This window comes from Bicyclus anynana, chromosome 26 (genome assembly GCF_947172395.1).
Source record: "Bicyclus anynana chromosome 26, ilBicAnyn1.1, whole genome shotgun sequence".
NCBI lineage: Eukaryota > Metazoa > Arthropoda > Insecta > Lepidoptera > Nymphalidae > Bicyclus > Bicyclus anynana.
The window spans coordinates 1,965,767-1,982,859 of record NC_069108.1 but is presented as its reverse complement, the minus strand read 5'-3'; the positions used below and the strand labels follow the sequence as shown (position 1 = coordinate 1,982,859).

The 17,093-nt window shown below is 37.3% G+C and overlaps 1 protein-coding gene and 1 pseudogene across 1 annotated transcript; one reads left to right on the top strand and one right to left on the bottom strand.

Annotated features, from left to right (window-relative positions):
* Nucleotides 1-1,685: 1,685 nt before the first annotated feature.
* The window catches only part of LOC112050794 (zinc finger protein 271-like), a 58,926-nt pseudogene continuing 43,518 nt past the window's right edge, over nucleotides 1,686-17,093 (top strand).
* On the bottom strand, nucleotides 10,571-16,505 carry LOC112050807 (uncharacterized). Its single transcript, XM_052889840.1, has 4 exons — nucleotides 16,281-16,505; nucleotides 14,218-14,326; nucleotides 13,287-13,745; nucleotides 10,571-11,136 (listed from the first exon to the last, which is right to left on the bottom strand). Exons 1-4 carry the CDS (start codon nucleotides 16,503-16,505, stop codon nucleotides 10,826-10,828), a joined length of 1,104 nt encoding a protein of 367 aa, XP_052745800.1. The 3' UTR covers nucleotides 10,571-10,825.

The following is a 17,093-nucleotide window of genomic DNA, read 5'->3' as shown; positions in this document are numbered from 1 at the left end:
TATAGCCTATGTTTTTCACAAGTGGCTTTCTAATGGTAAAATAATTTTCAAAATCGGTTCAGTAGATCTACAGATTCATCATTATCAACCCAAATTCGGCTTACTGCTGAGCAGTGTTACCAACTCTCCAAAATATTTATCCCTAAAGTTTGTGTCAAAAACCCCTAAAATCGCCATAATTATTGAGTTGTTCCCCTAAAAAATATAAATTCATAATAATTTAGAAGTAATATGTTTCAAAAGTCTATATTTAATAGGGACAAAATATTACGTCTTCTGAAGATTCAGATTTTTTGAAATCATACATGTTGACAGAGAATAAATTTAACAACTTTTTTTATTGGATGAAATTTGCCGCCGGTTGTCTCAGAGTGGTTGTAGAATATCGTATTAAGTATATGTCGCTAGGTCAAGAAAGAAATATTACAATTAGCATCAATTTAAAAATATTAAAGAGTCAAAAAATCCCTAAAAATACCCCTAAAAACGTCCCATTTCACTTATTTGCCCCCTAAATCTGAGGGAAAACCCCCTAAGCTGGGAATTCTGCTGCTGAGCTCGAATCTCACCCAGGTGAGATTGTAGTCAACTGTCAAGGGCTAACTTGTAGAGTATTTAAAAAAATCCATATTTCTAATATTGGAGTCAAATAATACATACAACAAACGTCCTCAGAAACAGCTCCGATGTTGATGTTGATTTTTTTTAAAGTCATGTTTTTTTATGTTATTTAAAATCATAAATGTTTTGGTGTTCTTGATATTATTTGAAATCAGAAACCTTTTGAAGTGGCAAAAGGTTTCTGATTTCAAATAATATTATATAATATCAAGAAACAAACATAACAAAAAACAAATCATCAAAATCGGAGCTGCTTATGAGCAGGTCGAGGCTCTTTTGATTCGGCTATAAGTCGCAAATGTATTCCAGACACAATTTAAATCTTAGATTTAAAAGTACGTTCGTTTCACTCTTGAAAGTTGGTTGAGATGGAACGTAATAAGAATGTCTTAAGGTAACTGTCACCCGCACCATTCTACAACGCATTAAGTACAACTTTATTTAAAAAAAGTATAATGAGCAACCATAAAGGGAACTTTTATCCCGAAAAAAATGGCCTGCGTGGCGCAGTGGTATGTGCGGTGGATTTACAAGACGGAGGTCCTGGGTTCGATTCCCGGCTGGGCCGATTGAGGTTTTCTTAATTGGTCCAGGTCTAGCTGGTGAGAGGCTTCGGCCGTAACTAGTTACCACCATACTGGCATAGACGTACCGCCTAGCTATTAAGCATTGCAGTACGATGTGTAGAAATAATAAGGGGTGTGGATTTTCATCCTACTTGTTTCAACAACAAATTGCCTTCCTCCACCATCTTATGTTGTATCATCGCTTGACAAATAAGTAAGAAGCTATAACTAAGGGGCCATGTAAAATTAAAAAAAAATGAGCACATACATCGGGTTTAAAGAACCTAAAGCTAAAAATTTGCCAAAAAAAAAAGTAAAAGAGAGCGATCATATTTGTTGTCTGTGTCTGTGATAATAATCTGTGGGTTAGATTATTTGACGTCTGTGGACTCTGTGGTGCACAGACGACAAATGAGCTGTGTGTGGTGTTTTTACTTTTTACTCTCTGTGGTTTGTTATTTTATTTAATTTATTGATCTGTGACATTGTGACAAATAAATAAAAAATTATGAAAATCTTTAATTACGCATGCATTATTTCAATAATATTTTAGAGATTGTACGCAATTCCTAAGTAATAACTAATAGTAATTATTATAAGGTGACTCCGTACGTTATTTTTGATACAATGTGATTTGTGTCCCATTAAAATTTTATGTATTGTTAAGACTAGAGATTGAGAACTACAATTATAGAACTTGGTACTTGACCAACACTAAGCTGAATTTCAATGCTTTATGTTCTGCTGTGATTGTGGCTAAGACGTTGTAGAAGACTTAAAAACTATACAGTGGTAATACAGGTTATTGTGAAAACTGAAAGAAGTCTTGAATCTCCATGTTGGAAACATGGAAGTGAAAAAAGAATATGATGAACTGGTTGCATCTCACCACGGACACTCAGTACCTGAGGAGAGCAACACTGAGTTGGAGTCAAAGCTACTGGCTCATGCTCTTCGGGAATCTCTCCAAAAGACACGAGCTTCAAGCTCCATAGTTGCAGAAAATTTACCAGGAATACATGATCTGTTGAAGTATGAAAGTACCACATTCGGATGTACTATTTGTTTTAAGGATTTTCCCTGTGAAGAAGAGTACAATGCTCATATGAACATGCATTTTCAGGTGATACAAATATCCGTCATTCTACTAAGTTTATAGCTCGCTCCATTGTCTGTTGAATGACTGGTTCTTCTTGTGAAGTCAATAGCATGAAGACTGGTAGAGACAAATATCTTAGCAATCCATGGATTTACCATGCGGGTGCTGGGTTCATTGCTTGGTAGTCAGAAAAGTTCCAAGCAAAGTCCAGGATTCGTGACCAACAGATGTAGGGTAAAGGAATTCAGTTGAGTGATGTACTCGCCATTGATGTTGATGCCTAGTCTGTCCCAGTTCTGGACAGGTGGATTTACAAGACAGAGGTTCTGGGTTCAATCCCCGGCTGGGCCGATTGAGTTCTTCTTAATTGGTCCAGGTCTGGCTGGTAGGAGGCTTCGGCCGTGGCTAGTTACCACCCTACCGTCAAAGACGTACCGCCAAGCGATTTAGCGTAACTGTATAATGTCATATAGAAACAGAAAGGGACGTGGATTTTCATCCTCCTCCTAACAAGTTAGCCCGCTTCCATCTTAGATTGCATCATCACTTACCATCAGGTGAGATTGTAGTCAAGGGCTAACTTGTTAAGAATAAAATAAAAATAAATAAATAAAAATTTCTCAAGGAGTGTTAATTTCATGTATGTTCCTTTGTCTGACAGATCAGTGATATTGACACTTTATGTTTGATGTCACAAGTGAGTGAGGCTGCTGCAGCTGCGAGCTCTGGCTGGCACTCGGCGCCCCTCAGTGAGCACAAGTCAGTATACTGTAGCAGTGTTCATACCAGCCTCGCCTCCTCTCTGCCCGCTGTGTACGCTCCACTCCCCAGTACTCTGCATACATTCTCACACGAGTATACTTTACAGGCATGCAGTTCAGAGCTTGGACGATGACTCTCACTCCTCCGGACACTTGGCTCAACCTTCAGGTGAGTGAGCAACTTGTCGGCCCACACATAGTGGAGAGTTAGCCTCTCTCCTATAAGGAAGGCCTAGCCCTATAGTGGGCTGTTAAAGTAGGCATATATGTAGGTGTAGCCCTAAAATATTAATGGGGTTTAACCTATGTAATTAATGATTTTATTACCAGCATTTTCAGATTTAAATAGATAGGCTCAGGGTGCAAATAGTCAACTGACATATCAAAAGTGCTTGTAAACTGAGTCTACTTGAAATAAATTAATTTTGAATTTTTTAAAAAAAGTTGATCGTCTCATCGAGATGAAGCTACTCACAAAAAATTAGCTTGTTAGTAATCAGGTGTACAAAATGTTCTGTTCTTCATCCCTGACTAAATACCGACCGGGTGACCTCAGATATCGGGGACCTCATCTTCGGCAAAGACGCTGTGTAGCTTGTGTTTGTGTTGTCTGGGAAACGTTGTCGGTCGTTATGTGATCGTAAGGATCGTAAAGGACTTTCTTCGGGCATCTATATCTACAAGCGGGGTTGGGATCGTTGTCAACCTCCACCACTAGTTGGTTGGGGTGGGTGGCGGCTCTGTCAAAAAAGGTTTCATATACAGGATGATTCGGTCTTTAGTGAAGATTTTTTTTTCGTGGTTCTGTATCATTAATAGAATATAAATCGTTTGTAGATTTACATTCGGTACATTTTATGTAATGATTTTTTTTCAATTTATGACTCAAAAATAACAAAATAATGGACACATTATTAGCAAACAATCGCGGCAATTGCTGGCGGCCCTTCCTGACGTCCTTTAATTATAAAAAATAATAGATAGGTATCAAACGAAAATAAAATAAACGCACAAAGGTCAACGGTCCTCGGCCCGGGCGCTCGCTAACCTACCAGCTGATTTTGTTGTTAGGGGATATGTGGAGGGTGACCCTCAAATTCTGTTTGAAAATAAATAACTTTAGCTAACTATAACTTTGTTATTTTTGAGTCAAAAAAAAAAAAGAAAAAATACGTGATCATTAATTTTTCTTGCCTATTTGGCATGCAAATTATTATGTGTTTTTAAATTATTTGAATCTATTAGACTTCATTCAATATTTACAATATACAATTTACATTTTTCAGAATATTATTATTAAATAATTAGTGTGGTCAATCCAAATGATATTCAATAGTAATAATAATAATAAAAAATACAAGCAAAAAGTTAAACATGTCACAAAAAAAAATAAAAATTATTTGTCTGAAATAATATCGATAGTATCAATTTATATATTCGTTTACACTGATGACTTAGATATTTGTATAAATTATTCTTAAAGCAGTTTATATTTTTTACTTTCCTAATTTCCTTTTGGTAACTTATTATAAATTTTTATTGCTGCACTGAAGAAACTGTTGTGGTACAGAGCAGTTTTATGTTGTTCGCATCTGAATTTTTCATTGTCGCGTCTCATCATTTTCATTTTTATGTCATTTTCATTTGGTACTAGCGGACGCCCGCGACTTCGTCCGCGTGAAATTCGATGTAAACTTTCAACTACTCCTACCCTACCATTACCCTACCCTACCACTACCCTACCCATTCCCTACCCCTACTCTATCCCTACCCTACCCCTACACTACCCCTACCCTACATTGAAATTTTTCCTGATTTTTTTTTGCTATAAACCTCACGGAGCCTGAGACCTTTCCAACGAATGCAAACCTGTGGAAATCAATTCGTGCGTTCTGGAGTTATAGCGTCAGGAAGGAAAACCAGACTTATTTTTATCATATGGTATAAACAATTGTTTGTTATTAACTACAAACATAACTACTTCATAAAAATATAATGATGGTATTGTTAGTATGTCTAGTTATTGGAAATACGGCCTACAACTATCTCGTATACATAGTTGAAAAAGTGCTCATATGCATCTTTTTTGCGCTATCAATACACTGTTATTATTAATACCGTTTCCCCAGTATATGATACCGTACCTTAATATAGATACTACATATCCATGGTATGCAGTCATTAGGACGTCATGGTTGACATGTGCAAACTATATGACGCTTGACTAACTTGTTTAGATACATATTCGATGTGATTTTTCCATGTCAAGCATCTATTCATGTATGTATCTGCCAAACATGGGTCTACAACACAAGTTCGAGGCATAAACTCATCACCACACAACGTGCAATGGAAAGGAGCATCTTGAAACTAAAAAAAGCTGACAAAATAAACAGTATGATTATTAGGAAAAAAACTAATCTCACAGATGCTCTGGACCATGCACAAAGACTTAAGTGGAGATGGGCAGGCCACCTTGGCAGGCTAAAGGACAAACGGTGGACTAAGAAAATTACCTACTGGAAAGGTCCACTTGGTAAAAGGAAGGTAGGAAGGCCTATAGGAAGGTGGGTAGATGACATTACCGCAGTGGCTGGCCAAGGTTGGATGGAACTCACAAAAGAAAGGGACAATTGGAAAAAGATGGAGGAGGCTTATACCCGAAGGGGCCCATTATTAACTAGTACATAAATTAACTATTTAGATAAATATATAGATTAGTTAGAATAGTTTTAAGATATTGTTAAGTATTGTTAAGTTAAATGGGAAAATAAAGCTTATTATTATTATTATTATTAAGCATCTATTTGTAGTTTGTAAATTTGTTACATTTGTATTGTCAATTTTATTATCTATATAATTAATATCTATGTCAAGTTTATGTCTATTGCTCCTAATATTTAGAAATGTCATTAATTTAGTTTTATTAAAATTTTATGTCAAATTATTTGATGTCAGCCATTGCATTATGTCAACTATACTAGTATTCATCATATGTTCTTGATGTTCTTGATCTTTATTAGTAAATATTACACTACAGTCATCAGCAAACAAAATCATAGGGTTATTGGTTGATTTATGCATGTCATTAATATAAATTAAGAATAGTATGGGGGCCTAATATCGCTATGTAAGTCGAGTGTGTTATAGAATAAGTTTCTATACTAAGTTTATTTTTTATTAGTTTGTATTTCGACATCTGTCAAATGGAATTGTAAGAAAACAAAGGATTAAATAAACAGTCTTATATCACGCAATGGTCTTTTACAACATGGTGACAGCGGTGGGATACGAACCCACGCCCTTTCGGACTGGTGAAAGGATTAAATAAACAGTCTTATATCACGCAATGGTCTTTTACAACAGAGTGTACAAACCACGATCATTTAATCTTCACTGTGCGTGACCCGACGCGCACTTGGCCGGTTTTTTTTTATAAAATAAATAAAAGAAAAATAAAGCAATGAAATTTTTTTGTTTCAGTCCCTCACTTGGCCGCGCCTCTTGCAACCAAAGAAGATGTTACAATCGCTGAAATACCAGCACTTGATATCAAAGAAGAATTAGCTGACCAGACGTCTGAGACCAACACTAAGATAGATATTAAACTATTAATGAACTGTGTCGTCAAATTATATGATATATTCAGATACCCTGAGAGATCAAGAGCATCTGTCAGCAATTGTACCAGGCGACATGTTGATACTGCCTCTACAAAGTCTCATTGTCAGAGAACAAGTGAGAATAACGTCACCGGGACACTCAACAAACATAACACTTTGCAAAGTGAAAGTGATTGCTTGAATAATGACAGTAATATACAATTAACCAACTCGACAGTAAATAGTTTACACACACATAATGAGAAAAAATGCTATACTTGTGATGTTTGCAGAAGTATGTTTAAACAAAAAAAGCTCTTAGTTAAACACATAAAGACTCACAGTGAAAGAAAACAGTTCACTTGCAAGCTTTGTCAATACAAATGCACTAACAGAATTCATTTAGTGCTTCATATGCGAACTCACACTGGTGACAAGTCTTATTCTTGTAACTTATGTGAGTACAAATGTACTCGTAAACAATATTTAGTGAATCATATGCGAACTCACACTGGTGAGAAACCTTATTCTTGTACGCTATGTAAGTATAAATGTGCAGTTAACGTTAGCCTAATGAGACATATGCGAACTCACACTGGTGAAAAGCCTTATTTTTGTAACTTATGCGAGTACAAATGTGCTCAAAAAATTCAGTTAGTGAGACATATGCAAACTCACACTGGTGATAAGCCTTATTCTTGTAACTTATGTGAGTACAAATGTACTCGTAAACAACATTTAGTGAGTCATATGCGAACTCACACTGGTGAAAAGCCTTATTCTTGTAACTTATGTGAGTACAAATGTACTCGTAAAGAACATTTAGTGCGTCATATGCGAACTCACACTGGTGAAAAGCCTTATTTTTGTAACTTATGCGAGTACAAATGTGCTCAAAAAATTCAGTTAGTGAGTCATATGCGATCTCACACTGGTGATAAGCCTTATTCTTGTAACTTATGTGAGTACAAATGTACTCGTAAACAACATTTAGTGCGTCATATGCGATCTCACACTGGTGATAAGCATTTGTATTGTGACATATGCGAGTACAAATGTGTTAAAAAAAAATACTTAGTAAATCATATGCGAACTCACACTGGTGAGAAACCTTATTCTTGTACGCTATGTAACTATAAATGTGCAGTTAACGTTAGCCTAGTGAGACATATGCGAACTCACACTGGTGAAAAGCCTTATAGTTGTAACTTATGCGAGTACAAATGTGCTCAAAAAATTCTGTTAGTGTGCCATATGCGATCTCACACTGGTGAGAAGCCTTATTCTTGTAACTTTTGTGAGTTCAAATATGCTCGAAATGTCCACTTAATGATACATATGAGATCTCATACTGGTAAGAAGCCTTATTCTTGTACGCTGTGTAAGTATAAATGTACAGTAAATAGTAGCCTAGTGAGACATATGCGAACTCACACTGGTGAGAAGCCTTATTTATGTAATTTATGCACGTTTAAAAGCATTACACATAGTGACCTTGTGAGACATAAACGAACTCACACTAGTGAGAAGCCATTCTCTTGTAACTTATGCGGGTACAGATGTGCTCAAAAAGCCTACTTAATTACACATATGCGATTTCACACTGGTAAGAAGTCTTATTCTTGTACGCTATGTGAGTATAAGTGTACAGTAAAGATAAGTTTAGTGAGACATATGCGGATTCACACCGGTGAGAAGCCTTATTCTTGCAATTTATGTGAGTACAAATGTTCAGTAAACGGTAGCCTTGTGAGTCATATGCGATCTCACACTGGTGATAAGCCTTATTCTTGTACGCTATGTGAGTATAAATGTACAGCAAACAGTAGCCTAGTGAGACATATGAGAACTCACACTGCTGAGAAGCCTCATTCTTGTAACTTATGCGAGTACAAATGTGCTCAAAAAAACCAGTTAGTGTATCATATGCGAACTCACACTGGTGAGAAGCCTTATTCTTGTTCGCAATGTGAGTATAAATGTGCAGGAAACAGTAGCCTAGTGAGACATATGCGAACTCACACTAGTAACAAGCTTTATTCTTGTAACTTAAGCACGATTAAAACCATTACAAATAGTGACCTTATGAAACAAAAACGAACTCACACTGATGAGAAGCCTTATTCTTGTAACTTATGCGAGTACAAATGTACTCAAGAAACCCACTTAATGAATCATATGCTATCTCACACTGGTAAGAAGCTTTATTCTTGTACGTTATGTGACTATAAATCTTCAGTAAACATTAGCCTAGTAAGACATATGCGAACTCACACTGGTGAGAAGCCCTATTCTTGCAATTTGTGCGAGTACAAATGTGCAGTAAACGCTAGCCTTAGGAGTCATATGCGATCTCACACTGGTGAGAAGCCTTTTTCTTGTAACTTATGTGATTACAAATGTGCTCAAAAAATACAGTTAGTGAATCATATGCCATCTCACACTGGTGACATGCCTTTTTCTTGTACGGTATGCAAGTATAAATGTGCAGTTAACAGTAGCCTAGTCAGACATATGCGAACTCACACTGGCGAGAAGCCTTATATTTGTAACACATGCGAGTACAAATGTGCAAGTAACAGTAGTCTAGTTAATCATATGCGAACTCACTCTGGTGAGAAGCCTTTTTCTTGTACGCTATGTGAGTATAAATGTGCAGTAAACAGTAGCCTAGTCAGACATATGCGTACTCACACTGGTGAGAAGTCTTAATTTTGTAACACATGCGAGTACAAATTTGCAAATAACAGTAGCCTAGTTAGTCATATGCGAACTCAGACTGGTAAAAAGCCTTACTCTTGTACGCTATGTGAGTATAAATGTGCAGTAAACAGGAGCCTAGTAAGACATATGAGAACTCACACTGGTGAGAAGCCTTAGTCTTGCAACTTGTGCTAGTACACATGACCACGCACGCTGGCGACACTAGCACACACACACTGCCAGAGTCAACAACAACACGTATAATTCTGTGTATGTTCTTTATGTTCTGAGGTACCTAACGAGATAACTTTGTCTTCTTATCACTCCCTCTTCCGCCCCATCACAACGTAAGAGTAATGGGGATGATGACTAGGTTTGAATATATTGATTTTTAAGATACATTCGGGTAAATAAGGTCAATGTTAACTAATTTATACATAAAAAGCAAAGATTGTCTGGATATTTGAAAAAAAAAGGAAATTATAAAATTTCAAAATCTATTAAAAATCTTTCATCGTAATTAGATGAAAATTCATACAGTTTTAGCTTCCTTACATTAAATGTGACATTTTTTAATATGTGAACTATAAACATAAAAGCACAAATAACAAAGATATTAGTAATTTTGTTTGAACGCACATACAAATCTAACGATCATTACCTACGACGTCATTCGGACGAGACGGATCCGCGGCAGCGCCGCAAATCTGACCCTTTAAATCCCTGTAGCTCCGAAAGTAATGATCGCAGATACCTTGTTACTTTTACAAAATTGCTTTACTATTAGCATAATCTTAATGTATATACAATTTAAAAAACAGTCATCATCCCTATTCCCAGATGTAGGTGTGATGCAAACGTAGTATAGGCGTTTGTTTCATAGTTACTTGCGGTCATATTTTAACAAATACTGGTACTATAAGTAAAAATTAAAACCTATAGATGAATTATTGACGGCCTCCGTGGCGCTGTGGTATGCGCGGTGGATTTACAAGACGGAGGTCCTGGAATCCTGGTCCGATTTAAATTTTCTTAATTGGTCCAGGTCTGGCTGGTGGGAGGCTTCGGCCGTGGCTAGTTACCACCGACAAAGACGTACCGCCAAGCGATATAGCGTTCCGGTACGATGTCGTGTAGAAACCGAAAGGAGTGTGGATTTTCATCCTCCTAACAAGTTAGCCCGCTTCTATCGTAGATTGCATCATCACTTACCATCAGGTGAGATTGTAGTCAAGGACTAACTTGTAAAGATTAAAAAAAAATTAAAACGTTTCGTTTGTTACTTATGATCTCAATAAGAATTAAAAAAAACATCAGAGTTATCTTAAGTTTTATTGTTGAAAATGTATTATTATTTTCAATAAAACTATATTTTCATTTGGTTTCGTCGGTTTTATTTTATGTATTTTTACAATATTAACACTAAAGTTTTTTTTCCGACATAATGACTGTAGTAAAAGACGGAAACCAAAATCAATGACGTTGTCGACGAGTTGGCGACCGGGACATCACCAGCAATCTCCTGGCATGCTGCTGATTTGTGTGTACACGCATATGCTTGTCTAGCATGTTGGTGTGCATTTTTTTATGGCATACTGTACAACTTGTGCTATCCATGTTCCTGTGCAGATTCCTGACGTGCTGCACCAAATTCTGTGCAACCGAGTATTCCTTCGAGCACAGGTGACGCTGACGCAAATCATTCGCATTATGAGACATTTTAACTGATTGTGAGGGTAAAGTTTGTACACTGAGCAGTCTGGAATGTGATCTAATTGTTAACAACATAATAATAATAATTATTATTTATTTGAGAACTACAGAGGGGGGAACTAACCTTACTACAGGTATATTGTAGCCAATAGACCTGATATAGTGCTAGTCGATCGGTCAGTGCGTCGTGCAATAATTGTTGATATTACAGTTCCACATGACGATAATCTGGTTAAAGCCGAAAAGGAAAAAGTATCAAAATACTTGGACCTTGCTCACGAGATTACCGCCATGTGGAATGTTGAGTCAACTATTGTTGTTCCGATAGTTGTTTCAGTCAATGGTCTTATAGCGAAAAGCTTCGACCAACACCTTAAGAAGCTTTCGCTTAACTGTTGGATCAAGAGTCGGATACAGAAGGCAGTGATTCTTGAGACGGCGCGTATTGTGAGGAGGTTCCTCACTCTGGAGCCCTGACCACCGGTTGCTTGGGCACTCAAATGTCCCGCAGTGGGAGGGTGTTTTTTTTTTATAAATTTTTAATAATGTTTTGTTTTTATACTTATATTGTTAAAAATTAAAAAAAAAAGAAGTAATAAATAAATGAAAGATAAAAAAATTATTTGCTAAAACATGGGTAACAACAGATACAATAAATACAATGGTCCAAGCATGTTTTGCCACGAATTAGGCGTGCAAATATTTTAAAAATATGTAATTTAATTTAAATGTTCCAATTATTATTACATGCTACATGTTAATTTGATTGAAAATAAAATGAAATTTACCATAACTATACCAATACTGAAATTCTTATGTAATGAAAATAATAAAATATTTAATTTATGTGTATGTCAAATTGTAAAAATATAATAAATTTGTCAAATTGATTTTAATTTAAAAAAAGTCATTTAATTCGTAAATACTTTTTGGTTATTAAAAATATGTTTTTTTGAATCTGTATTGGCATTTCTTTTGTATTTTCTGACAGGATATGGCCTAAGTCTAAGAGTATATAGTCTAAGAGTGTATAGCCAACCTCATTTTATAAAGGCTCATTTGTCAGCTCCTGTTTCTAAAATGTTTGGATCGTGCCGAAGAACCAGCTCATGACTAATGGGTTCGAAACTTGTCGGGCATACTCAGACCTTATATCACGTGAGTTTTAACCGTGTTTCATAGTTAAAAGTTACTTGTTTTTACAAGATGGTAAGCGATGCAATGTAAGATGGAAGCGGGCTAACTTGATAGGAGTAAGATGATAATCCACACCCCTTCGCTGTCTCGCCATATCGTGCTGCAACGTTATTCGCTTAGCGGTATGTCGTAGTAACCACCGAAGCCTCCCACCAGCCAGACCTGGACCAATTAAGAAAGTTCCAATCAGCCCAGCCGGCGATCGGATTTTGGACCGGATTCGAACCTACGCACTCCGAATCATTAACGAACATAATTAGGCATTATACCATAGGTACCTAATTGTGTCCCTAATGTGTATAGGTAAGTTTATTTTATATAATAACTTAACATAATGGTGAAATCGCCGTCCTCACAAAAACGTAACACTTTTTATTTTTTGTACGATAAAAGAAAATAAAAAAAATCAAAGGCAGAGGCCATATCCACTGCTATCACGGCTCTCAACAATATATTTGGTAGACACCAGCGGCGAAGAGTTAATGCAAGCCTATTCCCGCCGGGTTGCCTTTAAAAATCCATGCATATTCATTGTTGTATTGTACTGTATATTATGAGAAACCGCGTGTATCACGGTGTGTGCATTTCCTTTTATTTGGAATGGGTTCGTCGTCATCAACCCATATTCGGCTCACTGCTGAGCTCGAGTCTCCCCTCAGAATGAAAGGGGTAAAGCCAATAGTCCACCACGCTGGCCCAATGCGGATTGGGAGACTTCACACACGCAGAAAATTAAGATAATTCTCTGGTATGCAGGTTTCCTTCACCGATTGAGACACGTGATATTTAATTTCTTAAAATGCTTTCTTAAAATCTCACTACTGAAAAAGTTGGAGGTGCATGCCCCGTACTGGATTCGAACCCACACCCTGGATTCGGAGGCAGAGGTCATATTCACTGGGCTATTACGGCCTTCTGGAATGGGTTACCTTCGTCTAAATTCCATCCTTCACCACTGGTAGACACAAAATAGTTTTGTTCAACAAGACTGAAAACATTTTGTTATAAAATTAATTGTTAAAACATTTCACGTACTTGGTTTTCCCTCTCAGATCAGTCTTAGCTTGTAATTGCAAATGGTTGCCATACAAATTGGATCTAACACGAGTACCGACTCTCGCACAGTTAGCGTACGTATGTCCCTTCTTTTTGCATCTCGAACAAACGAATGTCTCGCATCCGTCAAACGGCACCAGCATCGGATACTTTTGCTGACATACACCACAAGGTAGATTCGTCCGTCTGACTTTAACATTGGTGTTGAAAATGGACTTTTTCCGTTCAGTTCTATTATTTCCAAGAGCCTTATCCTTAAGAATTTCGCGAGTTTTATGCGCGGGCTCTTGTCTCCATAGACTTGATTGGCCTTTTACCCGACTACCATGAAGGGTTATAGTTTTTTCATCGAGTCTTTCAGAGATATCCATTTGTGGTTCGTTATTGATATCTGAAATTTGACACACTAACAAAATGAAAATACACAAAAGACACCAAAAAATATGTGATTAAAATGTAAAGATTTTAAATAAAATCAAAAGACGATGTATGTGGTATCTAAAAGGCCACCACTCAGCATGTTCTACGCTAGTGGTGGATCCACCAGCGCAGCGCTGCTCTTTTTATCTTTTACTAGCGGACGCCCGCGACTTCGTCCGCGTGAAACCCCTTACCCCTACCCTTAGCATATATCCTATGTCCATCTCCTGGTTCTAAGCTACCTCTCCACCAATTTTTAGTCAAATCGGTTCAGCCGTTCCTGAGTTACCACTCTACAAGTAAAGACGGACCGCCAAGCGATTTAGCGTTTACGTAGAAACTGAAAGGGGTGTGGATTTTCATACTATCCCTAACAATTCGCCCGTTTCCATCTTACATTTAATGTTCCCGTGAGAACACGGAGATAAATTAAAAAACAAAAAAAATATCCAAACTAGGCCAGTTAGGACAAAACTCACATTCAATGGATGGTGTCGCGAAGGCCGCCTGTACGAGCGAGTGGAAGCGCTGCGTGTTTCGCAGCTGGTTGACGCAGCGTTCACATATCGCGCCGTCGGAGGGCTCTACCTGCAATGATTTTATTTTATTTATTCATTTAAGTTACATTTCCATTATAATATTTAACACATGTCATAGATAAAATGTCATAATTATTACAAATGGAACCCTGTGAGGGTGTTGTAACTACCAAGTATGAATAAAACTTAACATGACGTAAGATAAGTAGAGAGGCGGATTTATTGTTTTTCGGTCAAAAGTCATTAATTTTATAATATACTTTTTCAAGCAAAAAGTTTTTTAATGTTAATAAAAACTCATTAATGTTTTCCTTTTACTTTATGTTTTGCGGTAATTTATTATATATTTTTCCTATTCTTACAAAACTATTCAACGAATCATAATAAAATGCAAAATTCCAGAGCAATGGACCCAATCCCACATTATTCGACTGCATAAAAAGGGTGATAAAGACGACTTGGAAAACTACAGGCCAATCAGTCTGATGTCTAATGTGTACAAAGTATTTGCGAAGATAATACTTGACAGAATCACTAAAACTCTGGACGAACAACAGCCAGTGGAACAAGCGGGCTTCAGAAAAGGATTTTCTACAATCGACCACATCCACACTGTCAAACAAATACTCGAAAAATACACGGAGCATAACAAAAAAATATACATAGCGTTTATCGACTACGCCAAAGCCTTCGACAGTATAAACCATGAATCCCTCTTAGACAGTTTAGAACAGCAAGGAGTACCCGCAGCATATATTGACATCATAAATATGATTTATAACAACAATAAAGGTAAAATCCAATTAGAAAGCTTAGGAAACGAGTTTAAAATTGAAAGAGGTGTCAGACAAGGGGACCCTTTATCCCCCAAACTGTTTTCAGCCGTGTTGGAAAGCGTATTCCGCAACTTAGAATGGGAAGACTTCGGATTAAATGTTAATGGTAAAAAACTTAACCATCTCAGATTCGCAGATGACCTCGTACTATTTGAGGAAGATCCAATCAAACTCGGGTGCATGGTTTCGAATCTACATGAAGAGAGCATTAAAATCGGACTCAAAATGAACACAAAGAAGACCAAACTAATGACGAACAGTACTGAGGTCAACATCGGCATTGATAACAACCCATTATTGTATGTGCAAGAATACACATACCTTGGGCAAGTTGTTACCTTCAGGGACCAAATGACTAAAGAAATCAGCACGAGAATTGCCGTTGGCTGGAAAAGATATTGGTCCCTGAAGGAGATAATGAAATCCAAGGAACTGAGCATGGTAATTAAGAGGAAGGCCTTCAACACGTGTATCTTGCCATGCCTAACATACGGCTGTGAAACCTGGACGCTCACCATGGCTCACCAAGGGCTAAACTGGCCAGGTGCCAATGATCCATGGAGAGGAGCATGACTGGCCATAAGAAAAAGGATAGGGTAAGAAACACTGACCTTCGAACTAAAACTGGGGTCACCGATGTTTTAACTCGTGTCGACCAGCAAAAGTGGCGATGGACAGGCCACATGCTAAGGGACACTACGGGGAAGTGGAGCAGACTGGTGACGGAATGGTACCCTAGAGATGGCAGAAGGAATCGGGGCAAACAGTTCCTTAGATGGGAGGATGACTTAAAAAGCTCACATCAGGTCCAAAATGGAGAAGGGTCGCATTAGAGAGAGAGAGCAGTGGAAGTCGCTGGAGGAGGCCTAAGCCGAAAGGCACACTATGTTAAGAGACATTCTTTAAAAAAAAAAATTTAAACAAAATGTAATGTATATAATATTGTAATTTCTTAACACAGAATAAAGGGCTTATTATTATTATTATTATTATATATTTTTATGCACATTTTGTGCTAGCTAGTAGTGTGCATTTTTAAATTTGACTTTGGCTGTACTAAGTTAAATTTACGCGCGCTCCGTAATTTATTTTATCGTGACAATTGTGGCTGCGACTTTTAACTCGATGACACATCTTAACTATGGGGCATCTACCCCGGGCTCTCACCCGCACGCCGAAGCAGTTGTACAGCATCGTATTGTAGCGCTCCTCCACGCCCTCCCACAGAGCTGGCTCACACAAGTGCTTCAGATGTCCGTCCGCACCGCACACACGACAGCGCGCATTGTCACTGTCGCCCGCAGCGAGTGAAGCAGTCAATCGCAGCGACTCCTGAAACAGAAGCAGGCGTAGCACCTTCACTGTTACGGAGAACCCTATTACCACAGACATAGGGTTCTCAGACCAACTACAAAGTAACACCTAGCGAGGCAGGTCCTATACAAGGACCTGCCTCGCTAGGTGTTACTTTTCTGTCAAAGTATATGATCAATGATCTAATGCGATTATAAAAGCTGTCTATGGAATCGATGTTAAATAGTTGTAATCGTGTTCGTCGGTTAAAGAGCTCCGTAAAAATACCTTTTTGTGTAGTTGAAAAACTTCTAGTTTAGTTTATGTTATATACCAAATCTAAGATCGTTTTCTTCAGAAAATGGCAGACAGTTTTGTTTGTGACTATGAGTGCGATACAGGTCCTTCTATAATTGGTCTGAGGGTTCACAATCACTCGCACTTTCGAGTTGTATAGGTACAAATTGTATACTTTAAAAAAAAATCGAGTTGTTTTTATGGCCTATCTTTTGATATTGTTTTGTTTCATGCATCTCTGTCTACAATTTATTGTTTCTTTTCAACTTCTGTCATACTGACATTTGACAAAATTATAAGACATTGACAGCTTGCACCGGATATGAATTCAATTCCAGTTAGTTTTATTGGATATTTTGAACACTTTTAATTGTATATGTTTAATTTGCA

Bases quoted from the DNA above. Each gene is read 5' to 3' on its own strand.
- LOC112050807 (XM_052889840.1), bottom strand. From the start codon at position 16,505: ATGTCTGTGGTAATAGGGTTCTCCGTAACAGTGAAGGTGCTACGCCTG. The intron at 14,327-16,280 runs GTGAGAGCCCGG...AAATCATTGCAG, and splicing joins ACAACTGCTTCGGCGTGCGG to GTAGAGCCCTCCGACGGCGC. The intron at 13,746-14,217 runs GTGAGTTTTGTC...TTTGGTGTCTTT, and splicing joins CGCGACACCATCCATTGAAT to TGTGTATTTTCATTTTGTTA.